The 24,109-nt window shown below is 33.2% G+C and overlaps 1 protein-coding gene, 1 non-coding gene and 1 pseudogene across 2 annotated transcripts; 2 read left to right on the top strand and 1 right to left on the bottom strand.

The window, feature by feature from the left end:
• The first annotated feature begins 13,539 nt into the window (after window positions 1-13,539).
• Window positions 13,540-14,782, top strand: LOC131169429 (probable O-methyltransferase 3; annotated as a pseudogene).
• A 1,085-nt stretch (window positions 14,783-15,867) lies between these two features.
• Window positions 15,868-17,682, top strand: LOC110632587 (trans-resveratrol di-O-methyltransferase). The gene is made up of 2 exons (XM_021780861.2): window positions 15,868-16,734; window positions 17,230-17,682. The coding sequence occupies exons 1-2, from the start codon at window positions 15,958-15,960 to the stop codon at window positions 17,527-17,529; spliced, it is 1,077 nt and encodes a 358-aa protein (XP_021636553.2). The 5' UTR covers window positions 15,868-15,957; the 3' UTR covers window positions 17,530-17,682.
• A 2,854-nt stretch (window positions 17,683-20,536) lies between these two features.
• Window positions 20,537-20,643, bottom strand: LOC131169911 (small nucleolar RNA R71). Its single transcript, XR_009140858.1, has one exon. It is a non-coding gene; the product is annotated as a small nucleolar RNA R71 (small nucleolar RNA).
• Window positions 20,644-24,109: the final 3,466 nt, after the last annotated feature.

Consider the following 24,109-nt stretch of genomic DNA (forward strand, 5'->3'; position numbering starts at 1 on the left):
ATTTAATTTTAAATTATTTTTTAATGCTCTTTAACTAGTATATTTAAAAAAATAATTTTTTCAATAATAGTTCCAGTAGCAATGTCAAACAGGCTCTAAAACTAGAAAAGATCAATTTTTGTTATTTTATTTTAAAGATGAGCCTATAAACAAATAAACAGTAAAGGGCAGAGGCCTAGTAAAAAAGAAATCAGATACTCATAGAAAATGTAACGACTCAATCAGAGGCCATTACTAGCGCTAGGGATGAGGTCAGCTTAAAGCTGTCGGAACCCGCAGCAAGCCTAAAAACCTGTTAATCATGAACATAATCCTATAACTCACAATCCAAACATACTCCAAATCCATTACACTTTCAATTTCTCATTCATCATCATCATCATAAAAATCCATTTAGAATTTGAACCTTTCTATACATAAAATACTAAAATATAATTGGTTCATACATACATTCTCACATGAGGAGTTAGCTTAGATTTAAAATATACATAATCACATTACTTATGCTTAATAACAACATCTATTAAACTTGAACATCAGTAGAGTAATTATTCCTTTACATATTACATGTCCACTAATCATACAATATACATTTAAACACTTCACAACTATTCTTGCTGTTCAAGCTCCATAAAACTCTTCTATTCCTATACTCCTACACCTTGGGTTAGGGAAAAGAGGTGAGCTTACACAGGTTCAGTGAGTAAATTAAACACATTAATTATCACATTTATTTCATACATATACATCATTCAGATGAGTTTTCATATTATAAACATTTTACATAGGATAGACATGTCACCATTGACTCCCCTAATCCAATATGTCCGGCTCATACAAAGGCTCCTCAGAACTTCTGCTTATAACATGACATGTGTCATGCATCAAGAGGTATTGTAAGGTCTCTTTTTAGATTTTATGGATCTATAATATATATAATATTACATGGTCATAAACATTGAGGGAGTCAATAGGTCATCCATAATCCATCATGCACCATAAAAAATTATCCAATTATGCAATATATTTACGTTCTAAATACATACACCCTAAATAAATATGACATGATATATGAGGATGATTATAAGTTGAATTTAACAAGTTATATTTATTAAGGTTAGAATTACTCACCTCTTATAGACTATCAACCACCTATCACGAACAGTAGCTAACCTTGGATCCTTAGTTTCCAGAAACCCTCAAGTTCAATCCTATAACCATCGGAACCTAATGAGTTGTTTGAAACTCTAGAACTCTATACTAATATCAAACATCTTATTTTAGGCCATTAGAAATCATAAAATCATGTTTTTGAACCTTAGAATCAAAGAAGAAATAAAGCTGATAGAACCAAGTTCGGCAACCAAAGTCTTAGACTTTGGTTGCCGAACCTTTGATCATTGGGTGCCTATTTTGGGTAGTAGGCACTGCGGCTGCCAAAGGCTTGAACTTCGGCTGCTAAACCTAGAATTTCTCTAGATTTTTCTAAGAAACTATATGCTTCGACTGTCGAAACAATGGTATTCGACGACTAAACCTGGGAATTTCCAGAATTCCCAAGTCGAAAACAGCAGAATTCTTCTTCCCAAAACCTCCAAAACATATCCCAAAGCTTCAAATCACAATTCAAACACATAAACACATTCCCAAGGCCTGGAACAACTTGAATCCATCCTCCAAGCTCGCATGCAACACTTACAAACTAATATTCAAGGTTCCATCAAACTTTCATCAACATAAAAATAAGAAATCCTTAGGTTTAACTAAGGAAACTAAGTATTCTAGATCCATAAACACTTGGAATAGACATAAACAAGAACAATACTTCTTTTACCAATCAAATAACCAAAACACATAAAAAAAACATACTTTCTTTCAAAAAACTCAACAAGCAACTTTTTCCAAGATTAAAACTTAAAAACATGTAACAATCACATTCAATTCAAAATCCGACAAACTCATATGCTTAAGTGTACTTGACTTTTTCTAAAGGACCAAAAGAAAGAGGAATTACCTCTTTCCTTTGAAAAGGAGGAAAAAGTGAATTGACGGCTCTAACTTCAATCCATGTCCACCAGGCTTCCCTGAAGAAGAAATCAAGTTTCACCATGTGCAATAGCTAAGAAAATCTCCTTAGACAGCTCTTTGCATGTATGCCAACTTGAAAGAGAAAGAGGATTGAGAAAACAAGTCATTTTTGGGTCAGAAAACAAGCTGTGGGCCTTTTATACCATCACTTATCGAGGGACTTTTAGTTGCTGGAAGTCATAGTTTCGGCTGCCAGAGTCCATTCTACCCAAAATCAATTTGAACAGTTAAAATGACTTCGGCTACCGAAAGTCTATCTTTCGGTTACCGAAAGTCTATCTTTCGGCTACCGAAGTTCCTTCTGCCCAAAAGTTCTTAAAACTTTTCTTTGAGCAAACCCACTAAAATATTTTTTTATATATATTTTGAAAACATCATACACTTCTTACCACCATTTCCTTACCTAAGGAATCTTCAAATTCGTTAGAATATTCCATTAATGACAGATATTCTGATGTCAAGAAATTGCGGGTGTCATAGAAAACATAAGCCCAACTAAACTAAAAACACCATAATCCCCAAATTTATGACTAGGCCTAAAGCCCAAACAGATGAACCCCTAGGTCTTGGTAGAATCATCCCATAGAGACGTGGTAGATGATGTGTTAGCTGTGAAATGGCTTCCGCAAGTGCACGAGTCACAGTAGTATAGTTTTAAAAATAATATCGTTCCTACAGGGAATTATGCTTAAATTGAAAATAAAATGATAAGCTAATTAGAATGGTAAAATTTAAAGATACTAAAAAAATGAAATTTAAAATTTAAAATTGGTATTTGAGGAATTTAAGCTAAATCAAACAATTAACTAAATTAATTAAACTAGATTACCAAAATTTAAATTGAAATTGCTAATTATGAAATTGGGAGGAATTAAATCTAAATTCAATAAAAATTAAAGTGAATCTAGAGATAGGGTTTTCAATATTGCTTGCATGTGGTTTATCCCCAATTTAGCCAAACACATGAGAATTGCAATTTTGAGGAAAATCAATTCTTAGTTCTTTGAAACCTTTTTCAAGCATTTCAAAGTTGGTATTCATCAAATTAAACTCTGTTTTCAAGGTATTTCAAACATGATAAAAACCCAATTAAAGCTCTAATTGATTTTTGAAAGTCCCCTTAATCCTCTTAGCTTATCTCTAACACCAAGGAAACTAAGTTTATTGCAAGATTATCTATCCCAAATATTCACTTTTCAGTCCATCTGTCAAGGATTAAAACTTAACTTATTGAGGTGCCATTCATCAAGCAAGGCAACAAGCTCACAAGCAATAAATCAAAATACAACAAATCTCATTTAAATGACTAAATCAATTCAAAAACCACAATACAAAGCAATATTTACAAACTCATCTCTAGAATCTCAAAGATCTACTGACAAATCATGGTTTCAAGACAAACCCAAGTATAGAAATGAAGAAATAATGAAAATCTAAGCTAAGGAACAGAAAAACCCAGAAAAATGATGAAGAATCTACTGCTGGAGTGTTGCAGAAAACATCCTCTGCTGCTGCTGCAAAACGATTTCACGTGCTCCTCTTCCTCTCTCTCTCTCACTTGCAAAATCTCTTTGTTTTTTTCCTTATGGAAAGAAAGAGAAAAAGAAGTTTTTATATGGTTCAGAGGTCTGCCCTAGAATAGGTAATGTGACGTCCCTTACCCGTCTATTGTATAGCCGAGCAAGAAGTGCCACATTCGGTGCCGAAGCACCCTATCTTGTCTTGTCATGTCTATTGTAAATTTTAATGTCGTTTAAATCAGGTAATTTACGTGTAGAATTTTTTTTTTTTTATATCTTATTTTTGTGGAGACCCGAACAGATCCTCCTCTGTTTTATTAGCATCTGGCGGGTTCCACTATCACCTGTTAACATATTCATAGTCATCTCACATATTTCCATATCATATTCTCTTTTATCATATCATTCGCAACTATTTATGAGATCTCAAAATGAAGTGTCATCTATTGCATTCATATTGAAATTCATAGATAATAAATTATAAGTTTTCATTTCAAGTCCAAAATAAAATACATCATAAACTAGTAATTACATCATGACTAGACATAATGAACCAAAATACTAGGCTACACATGGGCCCTACCAAAATACAAAAGACTGATGAGGTGACTCTGATCGGTGGCAGATCTGGTCGGAACTCTGTCCGAATACTACTGTGGCGGCTGCTGATCTTCAGTACCTACGCGATGGAAAACCAACGCGCTAAGCATAACGCTTAGTGGTGCATAATTTATAATAATAATAATAATTAAACAATTGAAATAATATTTACAAATCATAAATTCTGGGTCTTTTACATTTTTTTTATTACACTTTGGAATCAATTAAAATTATTGGGGTCTTTCCCGTTTACTTATTGTATATTCAGTATTAATTAATTATTATCAATGCCCAAGAAACCTATAACAAATTATAAAAGCTAGATACACGGGAGTATACGGGTTAGACAGCCATATGTCTACCCTGTATACATCTGTCAGGCACGAGGCCAACTGTCGGGCACGAGACCCGCTGTCAGGCTTGTAAAGCCAGAAATAAAGTAGGCACAATGGCCAGTAAGTAGGCATATAGCCTGTAGAACAATCATATCAGACATATATTGTCAGTTCATGATTTGCTCTATAAGCAGTACTGCTATCTGTGGTCCCTAATTGGTATACCAATTTATCCAAACTAAATAAATAAGTCTAGGTATACTATGGGCAATTAAACATTTTTAATTATTTTAGCACTATTCACTGTTACTATTTTTTAGTACTGTTCATTGGTACCATTAATTTCATATTAATGGGACATTAGTCCCAATTTACATATTCATATCATTTTTAATATTTAATTATCCTTATGAGAATTTTAATTATCATATATAGCATTTTTCCCATGAACCTTCCTTTAGGTTCATGTTGATGTGTTATCTTTATCTAGGAATTTGACTAGGTTAGGATGTCTATTTAGTCACACTTACTTCATAACAATTGTTCCTCTATGTTTAAACTTGAATTTCAGTTTTTGAATCACTGAATTTGGAGTTATAGAACTCAAGTTATGGTCAAAATACCATAACTGGTCCCTTTGCCTCTAAGCTGTCCAGAATTTACAATTTCTAGTCAATAAACTTTGACCAGTCATTTGATCATTTTATTGTCATTTTTAGACTTAGGTTCCTTCACAAGATATGTTCCTCTATGTCTTAGGGACTCCCAGGTACAATTTCATAATTTTTCAAGCTTGGTATAGTGAGTTATGGTCAATGTATTAACCTGGACTCTCAGTCCTATAAGGGCAAAAATCAACTTCAGGGCAGTATGTTTGACCCTCTTTTTAGGGTCTTTACACTTAGAATTTGGCAAAGGTGTCTAAATCAATATTGTATCCCTAAGTATCATGTTTCTAGATCATATTGGCAAATCTCAAATGGAATTTCCTAGTGGGAGTTATGGCCAAATGAACACACAGGTATCAAATGGCATTCTGGGTTCAACTTAACATTTTCTAGATTTCAATTCCTAACTTTGGCCAATATTTTCCCTAGGATGCAATGGTTTCTAGAGCTTGGTCAAAACATAAAAATTGTTGTGCTATGTCTTATAAAACTTTTGGCACTAGTTTCACTCAATTTGCAGCTTTGCAAACCAAGTTATGGCATTTTTGCCAAAACTGGTCAAGCATACCAAAGGGACAGTATTTTTGGACAATTTCTGGGTCGGCAGTTTTAGTGACTCAACTTGTGCTAACAATTTGAATTGGTTAAAGGCAAAACTGGGTTAAGTGGTCTTCATGAAAAGTGTAGCCCTATGTATAAGCTTTCCATGGGTAAAATTTTAGGTCATTTGGACAAGTATAGAGAGAGTTATGACCAAATGAACACGTATTGTTCATTTGGTCATTTTCTGGGTTGGCAGTTTCAGTGACCCAACTTGTGCTAACAATTTGAATTTGTTAAAGGCAAAACTGGGTTAAGTGGTCTTCATGAAAAGTGTAGCCCTATGTCTAAACTTTCCATGGGTAAAATTTTAGGTCATTTGGACCAGTATAGAGAGAGTTATGAGCAAATGAACACGTACTGTTCATTTGGTAATTTTCTGGGTTGGCAGTTTCAGTGACCCAAATTGTGCTAACAATTTGAATTTGTTAAAGGCAAAACCGGGTTAAGTGGTCTTCATGAAAAGTGTAGCCCTATGTCTAAACTTTCCATGGGTAAAATTTTAGGTCATTTGGACCAGTATAGAGAGAGTTATGACCAAATGAACACGTACTGTTCATTTGGTCATTTTCTGGGTTGGGTGTAGGGAAATCCGAATTTGGGCAGTATTTAGGTCAAGTTTTGGACAGAATTTGGGCATGGTTTCTTCATGGAAAATGGGCTATTTTGGGTCTAGTTTCACCTCCAATTGGCCTCATACCAATTGGGGTCACACAATTTCATTTATGGCCTAAAATGTACACTGCCCTCAACAAACACAACCTGCAGAAAATTGACACTTCCAAAACTCAATCTCCTCCAACTTCCTTACTTCAATTTGCATGCAATACACTTCTATAAGCAATAATCTCATCCCAATTAGGTCAAATTTCAAGCATTTACACAAAATCTCCAAGTCATGTACACAAACCCTAATTTCCAAGTTTCAAACTCAATCAATTCAATCCCTTTTCACTTCTCATACATATAATCATATCAATCATCATCTCTAAACTCATTTACATTATTTGAACACAATAAAGCCCAACACATTTCATGGCTGCCAAAATATGGGGACATCATGGGTTCATGAATTTCTTGTTAATTTCTTGAAATTTCCACTTATCTCAAGTCACTTTTAAGTATTAAAAGAAGAAGGAAGAGAGAAAAGCACTAACCTCTTGTGACCCAACTTGGAAATTTTCTCAAAACTTCAACTTTCCTTCTTCCTATGGGTACCTAGAGCTTCCTTATGATGTGAGCTAAATTTTTAATGAAGGGGACTATGGGTTTTGGTGAGGAGGAAGCTTGGAAAATCAAGCTTTAGGGAAGACAAAAATGGAGGGAGAGAGCTCCCATGGTGGACGGCAAGGAGAGAGAGAGAGAGAGAGAAGAGGGAAGAAGAAGATGGTTGGTGGGGTTTTGTCTCTTGTGGGTATTTATATATATAGTTCCAGACATCCTGACTGTCCGAACAGACATTAGTCATCATAACAGTAAAATGTACGGGCTACCCGGCCCACTAGTGATATTGTCCGCTCTGGACGGAAGCCCTCACGGTTTTAAAACGCGTCAATAGGGGTTAGGAACCTCCATCTTATGAATCCAGCATCTCTCCCGTGTTTTGTCGATGTGGGATTTGCCTAGGGTGTTACAATCCACCCCCCTTATGGGACTCAGCGTCCTCGCTGAGGTTTGCCCCACCATCGTTCAAGGTTGCACGCGGAGCGCTCTGATACCACAAATATAATGGCCCGGCCCACTAGTGATATTGTCCGCTCTGGACGAAAGCCCTCACGGTTTTAAAACGCGTCAATAGGGGTTAGGAACCTCCATCTTATGAACCCAGCATCTCTCCCGTGTTTTGTCGATGTGGGATTTGCCTAGGGTGTTACAGGTAAAAAGGTAGAAGATTCTGGAGAAAGTGATGTATTAAATGAGAGGGACGAAAGTGCCACGTCAGCCATTTTCATTAAAATGACACAAGCTGAATCGGTTGTGTTGAACCTTGTGTCGCAAGTTGTGTAACTTTCTGCCCGAGAAAAACTTCATATCTGACAACAACACAACCTGTGACACAAGCTGTGTCATAGGTTGTGCAACTTTCGGTTTCTTTAACTCAACTTCAAAATTTTGCAATTCAACTCTAATTTCTTTCAAATGGCTGCTCTGATCAAAATACACCAAAATTTTTCAAAATTAACCTACAAAACAAATAAATTACAAAAATTAAACTAAGAAGTGTAAAAAGGCAAAATTGACTAAATATATGCTAATATCTATAGTAATAGCTATGAACAAGGGTAAATTATGTGCAAAAATTATACCTAAATGATGATATAAAATACATGCATCAAATTCTCCCATGCTCAAACTCTTGCTTATCCCCAAGAAAAATTTCACTAAAACTCATTTGGAAGGGAATAGAATCAGTCTTTGAAAACACAAAAATCACTAATCCAAACCACCAACTTACCCCTAGCCACCAACATTCCAAATTCCCACCAGCAAAGCACAAAGAATGAAGCAATCACTCTCAACAATTACAGAATAGCTAAGAATCAACCAATCAATCCAAGCAATAAATACCAACCAGCTACAAGAGTCAATTGTGCCTAAACAAACCTAAATGAAATAGATAGTCAATGTGTCTCAAATAGATGGTGAGTAATGTATGGAGGATTATATTGCCAAACCCATATGCAAGCATAAAAGATCTAACTCTACTAATATAACAAGCATTTTTTAAAGAATTATTAGGTCCTTTTAAGGGTTGTAATGGGGTCAAATAAGGTAAAATTATGGTTAACAAAGAAAGGAAATAAGGAAAATAAAATATGAGAATAATATTAATCATGAAACTCAAAGTGCATCCAATATTCCCTTTTTTTTTATCAAGAGGAAAGAAATTCACAATGAATCTCAAGTGTTATCACAATGATTATATAAGAGACTACTTTTTATACTCTTTTGATTTTGTACTTTTCCCTATTTCATGTCACACCCAAAATTACCTTTGAGATATTTTGGTGACTCTATTTTTTATCAGCTTTTCACAATTACTCTAGCACTTTTCAAGATGTTTCAATTCTCCAAGTTTTTTTTTATGTGCACTTAATTGCTAAAATATTATTCTCATAAATAGGTGGTAGTGTTTAGGTTTTATGGCTAGGTAAATGATTTGTGTTCCAAAGAAATTAGGGAATTAAGGTTCAAGGGGCGTTTGCAAGGGTTGAAATGAAATTAAGGTAGGTTAAGGCTAAATATGAGGTTTAAAATATGAAGGAATGCCTAAATCATATTCTTATCAAATGCAAGTTAAAAATTTCGCTTTGAAAGATCTAAGATGTTTATTCTAGGAATGGTGAGACGACAATGATCATTTTCTTCCTTAAAGGCTTATTCAGATACTCAAAAACTCAAAATAACTAATCAAAATCTGCATACCTAGATGAATATATTAATTTTCAACTATTAAGTAAGAGAAAGAATAATGCTTAAGACTTTGTACCCAACTGAAAACTTTTATTCCGCTAACCATCTAAGGGCAAGTTAGATTGCTTGAATAAGCAATTTCTAGAATTCAAAGACTGGTTTAAAAATCCAAAAATTTTAAATAAATAAATGAAATGCATGAATGTATAAATGTATAATCAACCTATATGCAACTAAGTATGCATAACTAAGTATATGAAGCTATATGCAGTGTATATATGTGAATATGTACAAGTATGAATTAATGAATGAGTATGTCACTATATCAAATGAAAAGGAAAAATAATTTTTGCAAAAAATTTACCCTCTCCCCCATACTCAGACTGGACATTGTCCTCAATGTTAAAAGAATGCAAGGAATGGGATAATTTTAGCTATAAATTCAATGGCTTCGCTCAAGCACTGTGCAGAAAATATGTGACTAATTTGTGCATAAAGAATGGATATGTAAGCCTAAAGTGGATAAGGGGTACCCTATTTCATAAGTGGTAGCACAACTTGTGCTGAAAATAACACAAGTTGAAATAAGAATTGTTACCTCATTGAAGGTGCAGCCAATTTAATTAAATAAAATTTGGACAACTGCTGCACTCATTGCAAAAGAAACAGTGGAATGGAATCCATTAAAGCAATTAAACTCAAAAATTTGAAATATGGAGGTTAAGCTCAAAAATATAACCATGAGATATCCACTCATCAAGTGAAATTCCGAAGTAGCATATCAAAAGCAAGTGAGCAAAACACTAAATATTCAAAAGAAAAATATACTTATGAGTAACTAAAAAAATACTGAATAAGCAAATGTTTCAAATAAAAGAAAAGCAACACAAGCAAAATATTAACTAAATAAGTCGCAAAAAAAATTAATCAATTAAGCAACTAAAATAAAAACATGAAATATGTAAACTGAAACTAAAGGCTGGTCAGTCATGAATGATAACTCCTTTGCCCTTGCCATCTGGTGGACGTGGTGGTGCAGGGTGTGAGGAATGGGGATGAGAGTTTTCGAAGAAAAGAGGGAAATTGGTCATGGTGAAAATGGAAGAGAGGGAGCAGAATAAAAAAGAACGAGGAAGAAGAAGACAAGGAAGGAGTAAAAGAAGAAGAATATGGTTGTGGATCGTAGGTTATGGTGAGGATTGTATATATCATCTAAATGTCATTGGTTCAACCTACTTATTTTATAAGTGCCCACTGTGTTTGTTATATGGCATGAGACTCACCATTCCATCTTATTAATATCTCATACTAATCCATAGAAATAAATAGATGTGACAGTCTATGCGGGTAAATCAACTCAATGAGGTATCATTGACTGTGAACCAAAATTTATAACACTTGTATTAGATTATTCCGTTACTCATATTCTTAATATTTTAGAATGGAACATCTAACAAACTATTAAAGGATAATTTTAATTAAATTTAAACAATTTAAATAAAAAGAAAAGATATATGCCATTAAAAAGAAATTAATATTTATAAGATACAAATTACAAGTTACGCTCTAGGGTATACCACTAACACGAACATTGAGTTTTTAAGTTTTAGTTTATTTTTCATGTTTTATTCCTTCTTCTACTTTGATCTTATTATAATGAACATGAATTGTGAGTAGTTTCTTTAGATTATGAAGTTGGAGATGCAATATTTAAGTTTTTTTTTTGTGGATTTGAACTGAGTTAGTCCTAATTTAATAAAATTTATGAGATTTAATACATATCATACATATCTTGTGTGCTTATTGACATGCTTAATTTAGGGTCTCATTAAGTTGTATTCTTAATCCTTGGTTGAAGGGTCGAAAGGAGAAAACTAAGTCATAGAAAATCAAGAAATTGAATTTAATTAACTTAGATCCAGAAATATACTAGGGATTAAAAGGGTTTTATAGATTGATTAAAAATTTTAATAGGTCTTGGTTAATTTTAAACTCCACAAAAGTAGAATTTAATTAATCAATGCACACTTTATTTCACTCGAAAGAGATCTCAAAAGATTTGAGAATTGATCTCCTTTAAACCTATAAATTTCACAGATTGAGCTAGCTAGAGAAAATCCCAAAAATCTTGAATAGGAACTCTTAATTTCGGAATCGTCTTTTTACAATTGTTGCTTATTATTTTACTTTTAAGTATTTAGTTTAACCTCATTTCATCAATTTTTATTATTAATTTCTCAATTTCTTTATTTAGTCAATTATTAAATTACTCATTTGTTTGAATTGAATTTTACATTTTTAAACCTTAAACTTCATATTCTCAAAATTCTTTTATCTATTTCGTTAAATTACAATTTTAGTATAGTTCATTTTATATTAAAAATTCAATTGAAAACACAATTTTTTGTAAGAATAATATCTTTTTCTATACTACTTAAATAACTCGTACACTTGAAGTAGTCCACATCACTCCCTAGATTAAAAAAAAATCAAATATTTGAAAATTTTAAAATACAATAATTATATTATGATTATTAATTATAATAACCGGCGATTGTTAAAAAAAATGCATTCTCGAATTTATATAAAAATGAGTTTGATAATTATTAAATTAAATATTTACAATTATATTCGTGTATTTATTATATAAATTTTAATATAAATATTTAATCTAATGATTACCAAATGTATTCTTATATGAGAATGAGCAGATATTAGAAATATCTATTTTAAAATAAGCAATTCAAAATCTTTTTCCTTTAAAAATTTTTAACACAAGGAAGAAAAATGCCAAAATTGATCTATTATATCTATAATAGTTCCGCTTAATTTCTAAGCAACTTGACCACTTGCAAAGGCTGGTTTAAACAAAAGTCTTTAATAATTTGTATTATTTTACTGTATATTTTTCAATAGTTAAATCCTACCAACTTGCTAACCTCAAGTTGCATAGCATAAACACGATGTGCGCGGGGATACACATATCCTCGATTAAAATATTATTTTATTATAAAAATTTATTATTTAATTTTATTATTTTTCTAAAAATTTAATATAAATATATTTTATTTTATGATAGTTTATAAAATATATTTTTAGTTATTATAAAATATATTTTTAGTTATTATAAAAATTAAATAAAAAATCTTGTTCAACTTCGATGATGATTATTATTATTATTATTATTATTATTATTATTATTATTATTTTGCCTTGTATGAATATTTAATGGGATGAGAATAAAATGATAAAATTTAATCCTATTTCGTTGTTCATCGTATCAAAATTTACTGTTTTTTTTAATTGATACTATTCATGAAAATTTATTATAGATATGGATTTATAAAATAAATAATAAATAGGTTAGAGATCTATTAGATATTCTCTAAATAGACTCTCTAACGCTCAAATTAGAGTTGATATGAGAGAATAATATATCAGATTGATTATGGAGAAAAATATACTTTCAAAAATGATTTGATCTCTTTATGTAAAATATAGACAATGATTAATTATGATAAGTTAACTATGTAATTATATAGATATTATTAGTTAGCATAATTATAGGATTATATTTCTATCTATAGTGCATAATTATAGACATTATTATATTTGATAATCTCATTAAGAATATTTATTTTTAATCAAGATTCTTTTCTTTTATTGGATGGGTCTTACAATGGTTGAACCGATTTAACAAATTTTATTATTGAACCATTAAATACGATTAGATTCACGAATTATCCAAAAACTTATGTCACTAAATTAATTATAGATTTTGAGAAGTTATATTATTAACAATTAATTTTTAAAATTATTTATAATACCAATTTTTATTAGGCAGCGAGCAATTAACGAAATCCACAATATTAAATTTAGTAAACATATATATTCACATATTTTGTTCAAAACATTAATATTATAAAATTTATAATTTCAGATTTATTCTAATGAGAGCTGATTTTAACAAACACAAAAGTAAGTTTTTTTTTTTTAGAATATATAAAAAAATAATCTTACTTTATCCCTTTCATTAAATAAATAAGGGTATGGGTGAGGCAGCAGTTTTAGTTCTTCTTAAGAAATAGAATTTCAATTTTCTAAATAAAAATTGGAACTGAAATCTCAGTTCTATGATACTGTAAATAATATTTTAGTTTGATTTTGATTTATATTTAATTTTATTATAATTTCAATTCAAATCTTGATTTATGGATTTAAAATTATAATATTTTTATATTTCTTTAAAGAGTAAAAATAATTATAAATTTACTAATAAAAATTAATAATAATACTAATGTTTCAATAACAATAATGTGTATATATATATATATATATTATATAATTAATCCTATATTAACAAGACCATGGCGTTATATGAGCACGCACTTGATTCCTAAACGGGGATCCTACTCCATTTAATAAGGCTTATGGCAGGACAATGGGACATTATGGGAGTATGCTGGACATGAACCGAACCTCAACAATTTCTTTAACGAAGCAATGGCAAGTGATGCTAGGCTGGTTATTCGTGTTCTGATCAATGAGTGTAAGGGAGGGAGCGTTTGAGGAGTTGAAGTCATTGGTTGATGTTGGGGGTGGAACAGGGACTGTGGCCAAAGCCATAGCTAAAGCATTCCCTCAATTGGATTGCGTTGTGTTTGATCTCCCACATGTGGTGGCTGGTCTGCAAGGCACTGACAATTTGAAATATGTTGGAGGCAACATGTTTGAGGAAATTCCTCCTTCCGATGCATTTTTACTGAAGGTACGTCTTACCCTTTTCTCTGTTTATCATTCCCTGTAGGTTGTAGCCGCCCATATCCCACCACCATTGAGTGATTGGGTAGATCTGATCATTGGTCTAAATAAGCAAAAGTTCAGTTTGAAGATTCTCCTGCGGAAGTTCAGTTCTATTGTAGTTTGAAGCTCAAATTTTCAGCCCAATTTGAGTGGGGCAAACCCAGTCCACCAACTTAATTAATATAATATTAGAGATGGTAAATTTTCATCTGACTCGTTAATTTAATTTAAATTCGTTACGTTTAGGATGATTTATCATTTATTTTTATTTAAATAAAATTTGAAAGTTATAATTTTATCAAAGAGTTTCTTAACTAATAAAAAAAAAATGAAACGATTCAAAAATTAAAGGTTTAATTTTTAATAATTTATATGATCCGTGTTCATAAATTAATTATAATTTTTTTAGTAATTGACAAATAAAAAAATATAAATCTACGATTTAAAATAACTTGATTCATATCCGATAGATAAATTCTAATATTTTTTCCTGTCTGATAGAGCAATGGATTTTACACAATTGGAACGATGAAGAAGGTGTGAAGAAATTGAAGCAATATAAAAAAGCCATTAAAGGAAGAGAAGGAGGGAAGTTGATAATCATAGACATATGATATGAAACCCCCAAAAAGATAATGATTTCCTTGAAACACAACTCTTCTTTGATATGTTGATCATGGTCTTAGTTACCGGTCAAGAGAGGAATGAAAAAGAACCGGCTAAACTCTTTTTTTATGCTGATGTTAGTGACTAGAAGATAAAATCCAAGCTGGGTTTAAGATCCAATCTGCTTTTCAACCTTGTTAATGGAAGCTTTAGTCATGGAAGGACTGCTTTGTAAGGGTGGTCACAGTCTGGTTTTGAATCGGAATTAAACCGGAACTGGTTCGTTTAAAACACCAAAATCAGCTTTGAACCGGACTGAAACCATTCTTCTGCGGTTTGATTCAGGTTCATATTTTTCAGGAACCGTGAACCGGCAGTTCGGAACCGGATTTAACCGACGGTTTCAAACTGGACCAAACCGGCGATTTAAATACAAAAAAATTCAATAAATATCTCACCATACTCCTAATTCATTTATATATATCATTAATTCTCTACACAATTATTTTCTACACTCTCTTTAATTCTTATTACTTTTTTAATTTCTCTTAAATTCTCCAAATAATTATTTTCTACACTCCTTTTAATTCTCATTACTCTCTCAATTTTCTTACTTTATTATTTTATATCCTCAATAAAATTTTCAATACCTTCTATTTTACTTTTTTTTTCTCTTTTATACTTTTTTAATTATCAATTATCATATAATTTTTTAAAAAAGGCAAGCACTAGAATTAGAAATTTTGATTCTTCTAAATCTTAAAGGGATATATAGGTAAAATTAAATTCATATATTTTTTGTTAACTTTGAAAAAAATTATTTTCATTTCTAGTTTTTTAATCAAGTTCAAGTATTTACTTATTAGATTTTTCTTAAAGATAAATTATTTTCATTCTCCTTTTTCTTATTTTATTTTGATTGAAATATTTCTAAGAAAAATTAAAATATTTTTACAAATTGTTTTATACCAGATTTTTATGGTATGCTAATCTGGAGTTAAATTGGAATTTTCCTTATTGGTCAATAAAATATCTTAATTTAAAAAAAGGGCCCATTTTCAGGTCTTCTTCACCCTAACCACCAACCCATCACGTTCACTTAACAAGTACATTTTTATTTGTAAATTCCATGACTCTGTGTACAGCTCAACTTGAATAACATGTAATATAAAATAAAATATTTATTTTGGTCAATATATAATATTACACCAAATCAAATGAAGTATCGAAGTTATCCACCCATCGGCACTCTATATATTGTTCTTAGTATTGCATCAACCATACCAAATTATCATAAACACTTCCTCAAGAAAGCCTGAAAAGATGGTTAATTTGGCTGATGCAAATCATGATGCTGAGCTTCTTCAAGCTCAAGCTCATGTATGGAACCACATCTTTAACTTCATCAACTCTATGTCCCTTAAATGTGCAATTCAATTAGGAATCCCAGATGTGATCCACAACCATGGCAAACCCATTACCCTTTCCCAGCTTATTTCTTCTTTACCTGTCCACCCAGCCAAAGCTCGCTGTATACCTCGCCTAATGCGCCTTTTGGTTCACTCTGGTTTCTTTGCTCAAGCAAAAATCAGTGAAGATGATGATCAAGAAGAAGGGTATGTTCTCACCAGTGCATCTCAGCTCCTCCTCAAGGACAACCCCTTGAGTGTCACGCCGTTCTTGATGGCCATGCTTGATCCTATTTTAACAAGACCATGGCATTATGTGAGCACTTGGTTCCTAAACGATGATCCTACCCCATTTAATACGGCTCATGGGAGGACACTTTGGGAGTATGCTGGACATGAACCCAAGCTCAACGATTTCTTTAACGAAGCAATGGCTAGTGATGCTAGGCTCGTTATGCATGTGCTGATCAATGAGTGTGAGGGAGCGTTTGAGGGGCTGAAGTCATTGGTTGATGTTGGGGGTGGAACAGGAACCGTGGCTAAAGCCATAGCTAAAGCATTTCCTCAGTTGGATTGCATTGTGTTTGACCTCCCACATGTGGTGGCTGGTCGGCAAGGCACTGACAACTTGAAGTATGTTGGAGGCAACATGTTTGAGGAGATTCCTCCTTCCGATGCAATTTTACTGAAGGTACGTCTAACCCTTCTCTCTGATTATCATCCCCTGTATGCTGTAGCTGCTACTTAATTTCTTGGGGACTGTTAGAATATATTAGATTATTCTTATTTCTTGGGGACTGTTAGAATATATTAGATTATTCTTGAGAAAAGAGAAGCTGCGGTGATCCTGTAGCCGCCCATATCTCACCAGTGAATAATTGGCTAGATCTGATCATTGGTCCAATTGGCTAAAAGTTCAGTTTGAAGATTCTCCTAGAGAAGTTCAATTCTACAGTAGTTTGAAGCTCAAATTTTCAACCCAATTTTAATGGGGCAAGCCCAACCTGCGAACTTAAATGACCTATAATTTATTTTAATTTAAAAAAAACTTAAAAAATTCAAAAAAACATTAAAGGTTAAATTCCTTATAATCTATATGACTCGATTAATTTATATTTTAGTAATGATAACTTGATTTGAATCTGATAGATAAAAGTCTAATTTTTTCCCCTGTAATGATGAGCAGTGGATTTTACACGACTGGAGTGATGAAGAATGTGTGAAGATACTGAAGCAATGTAAAGAAGCCATTAAAGGAAGAGGAGGAGGGAAGTTAATTATCATAGACATGGTGATAGGAAGCCGCAAAAAAGATGAGGATGCCATGGAAACACAACTCTTCTTTGATATGCTAATGATGGCCTTACTTACTAGTCAAGAGAGAAATGAAAAAGAATGGGCTAAACTCTTTTTCGATGCTGGTTTTAGCGACTATAAGTTAAAACCCATGCTAGGTTTAAGATCCATCATTGAGGTTTATCCTTAATTTAGCTTATAGAGCTTGATTAAATTTATCTTAGCTTTTAATTGTAATTTGGATATCTATGATATTTTCGTTTGTGTGGTTAAAATATATCTCCATGTTATGAGCGAGATGCCTCTGCTTTTTACATTGTTAATGGCAGCTTTAGTTGTGCAAGGACTGCTTTGGATATCTTGCTAAAGTTGGATATTTTCAATATTGATCTCCCTTGCTCTTCCTTGATCTTTTAATTATCACTAAAGCTTTTGTCAACGATATGCAAGGTTCTCAGCAACCTGAACACATCTTTAATTTGGATTTTGTAAAAATAAAAAAATTAAAATACAATCTTATAGGGCTTACAATATATACAAGTATAAATTTTATAAGTTATATATTAATGGTTTGAGTAAATCGAAAAACTCAAACTGAATTATATATTCAAAGCATCCCAGCTAACAAAACCCACACTTCTAAGGACTTGTTTTCCTTTTGATTTGACGTAAGATTGATGCACAAACCATATCTGTTTCACAAGCCTCCAGCAAACAAAGCCAGATCACAAACCACCTTCTGAGCTGGAGAAGCAAGAACCAATGCACAAACCGTTAACCCCAGTTGAACCTCCTAAAGAAGTGAAGCCAAGGACTAGGAGACAAGACAATAACCCCTTGGATCTGATGCATACATTTTGCATAGTCATTTAGGTCTAATTTCATAACCATTTTATTTGATTATTAGTCATTTTTAGCTAATTTCATTAGTTAATTAGTTAGTTTTTCATAATTGTCGATTTTGGATTAATTTGTAATTTTTACTTTGTTTTGTAGGAAAAATGGTGTTTTTGAAGGACTGAAGAGAAATTTTGCTATTGAGGAGTGACTTCTACAGCCAAAGATGTCAAAAACAAGTTTTCAAGCTGAAATATGCATTGACCAAATTGTGCATAACTTGCCGCATAAGCTATGCAGATCTGCATAAGGAGAAAAATCACTGTTCCAGAACCAACCGAAATGTGCATAAGGAGACTGCATAGCTTATGCACATTCACACCTCCCTTATGCACCCTCACGGAATTGTGCATAACCTATGTACCAAGTCATGCAGTTTCGCATAAGTGAACTGTAACCAGTTAAAATCAGATAAGGGACTGCATAACTTATGCAGTCCACTTATGCAGTCCCATAAAGGTTTCATTAATGAGCTGGCAGAAGATTCTCTCAGAAAATTCCTCCTAGAACATACCATTTTAGGGCTCCATGTCAGAAATTGCTATAAATAGTCCCATTTTCCCATTTTAGAGAGGGGGACAAGGAGCAGAAAAGGAAAGGAGAGGAGAGGCAGAATTTGAAGAGTCACTTTCACCTTCCACACCATTTTTAACCAAGATTTGCAGATTTCTTTCCTTCCTTACATTTTTCCTACATTTCTATTGTTTAATTTCTTGTTTCTTATCTTAGATTAAAGCTCATTTTCATATAAACTCAGATTTTCTTGTAAACATTATGGATAGTGAGTAGTTTACTTTTGATTCTGGAGTAAGGGTTGTAATATTTGAGATATTTTGTGGATTTTGATTGGGTAATCCATATTTTGTGATCTTAATGAGTTTTATTCTTTTCTTGTGTGCTTAATGACATGCTTAGTGTAGGATCCCATTAAGTGATGTTCTTAATCCATGGTTGAAGCACCGAAAGGAGAAGGCCCTGTGATAGATAATCAAGAAATTGGACTTAATTAACTTAGACCTAGAAATAGGCTAAGGATTAAGAGGATTCACAGATTAATTAAAGAACTTAATGGGTCTTAATTAACTCTAAGTCCACGAAAGTAGGATTAGATTGATTAAGGCACTCTTTGTCTCACTCGAAAGGGAATTCAAAGGATTTAAGAATTAATCTCCTTAAAACCCATAAGTTTCATAAGATTGGATAACTAATTTAAAATCCCAATATAGCTCGAATATGAAATCCCGAACTCCGGAATCACCTTTTTATCATTGTTAATTTCTAATCAAATTTAATTACTTGCCATTTTTAATCTTGCCAAATTTCAACTTGCTTATTTCAATTTGATGCAATTTTAGTTTAATTAATACATTGTTGAATAGAATATTAATTTTGCACATATAGATTTCACATTCTCAATACCCATCGATTCATTACTTTAATTTCAAAAATACTTCAATTTAGTCAACTTTTATATCAAAAATTCAATCATTAACACAACTCCTCGTGGGAACGATATCTTTTCTATATTACTTGTACGACCCGTGCACTTGCGGTTGGGCATCATCAAGTTTTTGGCGCCGTTGCCGGGGAGTTGTTTGTTTAAGACTGAATTCTTGATTATTTTAGTTGTTTATAGTTTTATTTTTGTTATATTTTCATTTTGTGTTTGTTTGTTCTTTTTCAGGTACTTTTAATCTTTTATGAGAAGAGCTAGAAGCACAAGTGACACATCCTTATTGTTCAATCCTGAAATTGAGAAATTTTGTAAGGCCAACAAGAAAGAAACCAGAAGAAGGAAAGAAGCTTTGAGAGAAACTGAATTAGAAGCAGACATGGCTGATGAAAGAATTAGAATTGGTGTTGGTAATGCTGGAAATGGTCAAAACAATGAAAATGAAGCCCAAGGTGAAGAGGTTGTAAATGCTAATTTGCCTAGGGGAAGTATGATGGATCATGCTTTTCCTCGTTTTGATGACTTGAGAGAGAGCATAGCAAGACCAAGAATTGATGCAAATAGTTACAAGATGGATTTTGGAGTTCTTCAAATGATTCAAAATTCTCAATTTGGGGGACATCCTTCTGAAAATCCACACACACATCTGAAGAAGTTTGCTATGATTTGTGATATGCAAAAACAACCTGGAGTGTCTGATGATGCAGCAAGATTGAAGCTATTCCCATTCTCTTTGAAAGATAGAGCATTGGATTGGCTTGATTCTTTACCTCACAACTCCATTACAAATTGGGAGCAACTCACTGATGCATTTATTGAACAATATTTTCCACATTTAAAAACTCAAGAATTGAGGAATCAAATGACAGCTTTCAGACCAAGAGAAGATGAAACTCTCTATGAATCATGGATGAGATGGAAGGAATTAGAGAGACAATGCCCACATCATGCCATTCCGAAATGGATGATAAACCAGAATTTTTACACAAATGTCACTCCTGCAATCAGAGGGATTATTGATGCTCAAACAGGAGGAGAATTTATTATGAAGCATGAAGATGAAGCTTATGAGCTATTGGAGAAAATTGCAAAGAATACTCATCTTTGGAGTAGTCCAAGAGGACCAGCTCCAACTCAGAAAAGGCAAGCTGCTGGAATGTATGATCTTGACCCATTCAACATGATTAATGCAAAGTTTGATGCACTTACAAATGTCCTGGCTAAGAAGATGGAAGATTTGAGTATGTTGGTTAGTTCATCATCATCATCTGGAAAGTTCACAACAAGTGGCTTATGCAGAGGAAACTACCAGCTGTGGAGTAGATTATGGAGAACAAGCAGCATATGTTGGTAATTATGGAAACAAGCAAATGGGGAATTCTTATTCTCAAACTTATAATCCAAATTGGAGGAATCATCCCAACTTTTCATGGGGAAACCAGCAAAGTCAAGTTCCAAATCAGAATTTTCAACCACAACAGCAACAAGGAGTTCCATATCAGCAAAATAGGCAACCATTGCCTAATTTTCAGCAGAAAAATATGAATCCTCCACCAAAACAGCAAGAACAAAATTCCACCACTGAAGCTTTATTGCAACAGATTCTTGCTAACCAAAATAAGCATGATGAGGAGATGAGAGAGATGAAAGCAAGGCTAGAACAGACGCAGACACATAACAGAATCTTTGTCGAAAATCAGATTGCACAACAAGCATCTTCCTCAAGTACCAAGTCTTTTGGAAAACTACCAAGTCAACCAGAAAACCCAAGAGAGCAGTGTCAAGCTATTACTTTAAGAAGTGGGAAAGTTGTAAATAATGAGAAGAGTGAAAATGATGAGAAGAGAGAAAATGAGAAAGAAACTGATGAGAGTGAAAAACAAGAGAGTGCAGAAAAAGGTAAAGAGAAAATTGAAGAGAAGGAAGAGAAGTATATACCTCCTGAGCCCTACAAGCCACAGCTTCCCTTCCCACAAAGATTTCAAAAAGCCAAGCTTGATAAGCAATTTGGGAAGTTTTTAGAGGTTTTGAAGAAGCTATACATAAATGTGCCTTTTGTTGATGCTCTTTCACAAATGCCCTCTTATGCCAAATTCTTGAAAGAAATTCTCTCAAACACGAGGAAACTTGAAGACCATGAAACTATAGCTTTGACAGAAGAATGTAGTGCTATCCTCCAAAGGAAACTTCCTCCAAAGCTCAAGGATCCAGGGAGTTTTTCAATTCCATGCCACATTGGGGAATCATGTTCTACAAAAGCATTATGCGATCTAGGGGCTATTGTTAGCCTTATGCCCCTCTCCATTTATGAAAAGCTCAATATGGGAGATCTTAAGCCAACCCACATTTCTCTTCAGTTAGCTGACAGATCAATCAAGTATCCTGAAGGGATTTTGGAGAATGTGCCTCTGAAGGTTGGAAAGTTCTATATACCTGTTGACTTTGTCATCTTGGACATGGAGGAAGATTTTAATATCCCAATCATCTTGGGAAGACCCTTTCTAGCTACAGCAGGAGCATTGATTGATGTTAAGGGAGAAAAGCTGACTCTTAGGGTTGGTGAAGAGCAATTGGTTTTCAATATTAATAACACTATGAAGAAGCATCATTCAAGTCGATACTTGCTTGAGAGTTGATATTATTGATGAGCTGGTTGAAGAACATTTCAGAAAGAAATATCCAGAAGATCCACTTGAAAATTGCTTGGTTCATGGAGGAGGCATAGACTATGACAACCCTCATGTGGCTGCATATGCTCAACACTTAGAGGGTAGTCCACCATTTATTTCTGCTCCAGTTTTTCAACTCACACAAAAGGAAAAAGCCGAATTTAAGCAACCATCATTCAAGGAAGAAGATGCACCTAAGGTAGAACTTAAGCAACTTCCTTCTCAGCTCAGGTATGAATTTCTTGGCACTAATAACACTTATCCAGTAATTGTAAATGCAAACTTGAGTACCTTAGAGGCTGATAAGTTGTTAAGAGTGTTGAGACAATTTAGGAAAGTCTTAGGATATACCATAGATGACATTAAGGGAATTAGCCCACACTTTTGCATGCATAGAATCATTTTGGAAGAAAATTGTAAACCATCTATTGAACATCAGAGGAGGTTGAACCCAAATATGAAAGAAGTTGTTAAGAAGGAAATTTTGAAGTTGCTTGATGCAGGGATCATATACCCTATCTCAGATAGTACTTGGGTGAGCCCAGTACATGTTGTCCCAAAAAAGGGTGGAATAACAGTTGTCAAAAATGAAAATAATGAATTAATTCCCACCAGAACGGTGACTAGTTGGCGAATGTGCATAGATTACAGAAAATTAAATGTTGCCACTAGAAAGGATCATTTTCCACTTCCCTTCATTGATCAAATGTTGGAAAGACTAGCTAGGCATTCTTATTTTTGCTATTTAGATGGATATTCAGGTTTTTTTCAAATCCCTATCCATCCAAATGATCAAGAGAAAACTACTTTTACTTGTCCATATGGAACCTTTGCTTATAGGAGGATGCCATTTGGGTTGTGTAATGCACCAGCCACTTTTCAAAGGTGCATGATGGCAATCTTCTCAGATTTCATTGAAGACATAATGGAGGTTTTTATGGACGATTTTTCTGTTTATGGATCTTCATTTGATATATGCTTGGCTAACCTTTCTAAAGTTTTGCAGCGATGTGCAGATACTGACCTTGTGTTAAACTGGGAAAAGTGTCATTTCATGGTTCAGGAAGGGATAGTGCTTGGACATTTGGTGTCTAACAGAGGAATAGAGGTTGACAAAGCCAAGGTTGAAGTGATAGAGAAGATGGCTCCTCCTACCAATGTCAAGGGAATTCGAAGTTTTCTAGAACATGCTGGGTTCTACAGACGCTTTATCAAGGATTTTTCTAAAATAGCCAAACCTTTGTCTAATTTGTTAAGTAATGACACACCATTTGTATTTGACCAAGAGTGTTTGGATGCCTTTTGCAGGTTGAAGCAAGCTCTTATCACTGCACCAATCATGCAACCACTTGATTGGAGCCTACCTTTTGAAATTATGTGTGATGCTAGCAACTATGCAATTGGGGCTGTTCTTGGTCAAAGAAAGGACAAAAAGGCTTATGTTATTTATTATGCTAGTAGAACACTAGATGAGGCTCAAACAAATTATGCAACAACTGAAAAGGAATTTTTAGCAATTGTCTTTGCATTAGAAAAGTTCAGACCTTACATTATTGACTCAAAGGTGGTTATATTTTCAGATCATGCAGCCATCAGGTATTTGCTCCGTAAAAAGGAGGCTAAACCTAGGCTCATTAGGTGGATTCTGATGCTACAAGAGTTTGATTTGGAGATTAGAGATAAGAAGGGAGCTGAAAATGTTGTTGCTGATAATCTTAGTAGGTTGAAATTGGATGAAGAAGAATTGGATG

Source organism: Hevea brasiliensis, chromosome 10 (assembly GCF_030052815.1).
Source record: "Hevea brasiliensis isolate MT/VB/25A 57/8 chromosome 10, ASM3005281v1, whole genome shotgun sequence".
In the NCBI taxonomy this organism is placed as follows: domain Eukaryota; kingdom Viridiplantae; phylum Streptophyta; class Magnoliopsida; order Malpighiales; family Euphorbiaceae; genus Hevea; species Hevea brasiliensis.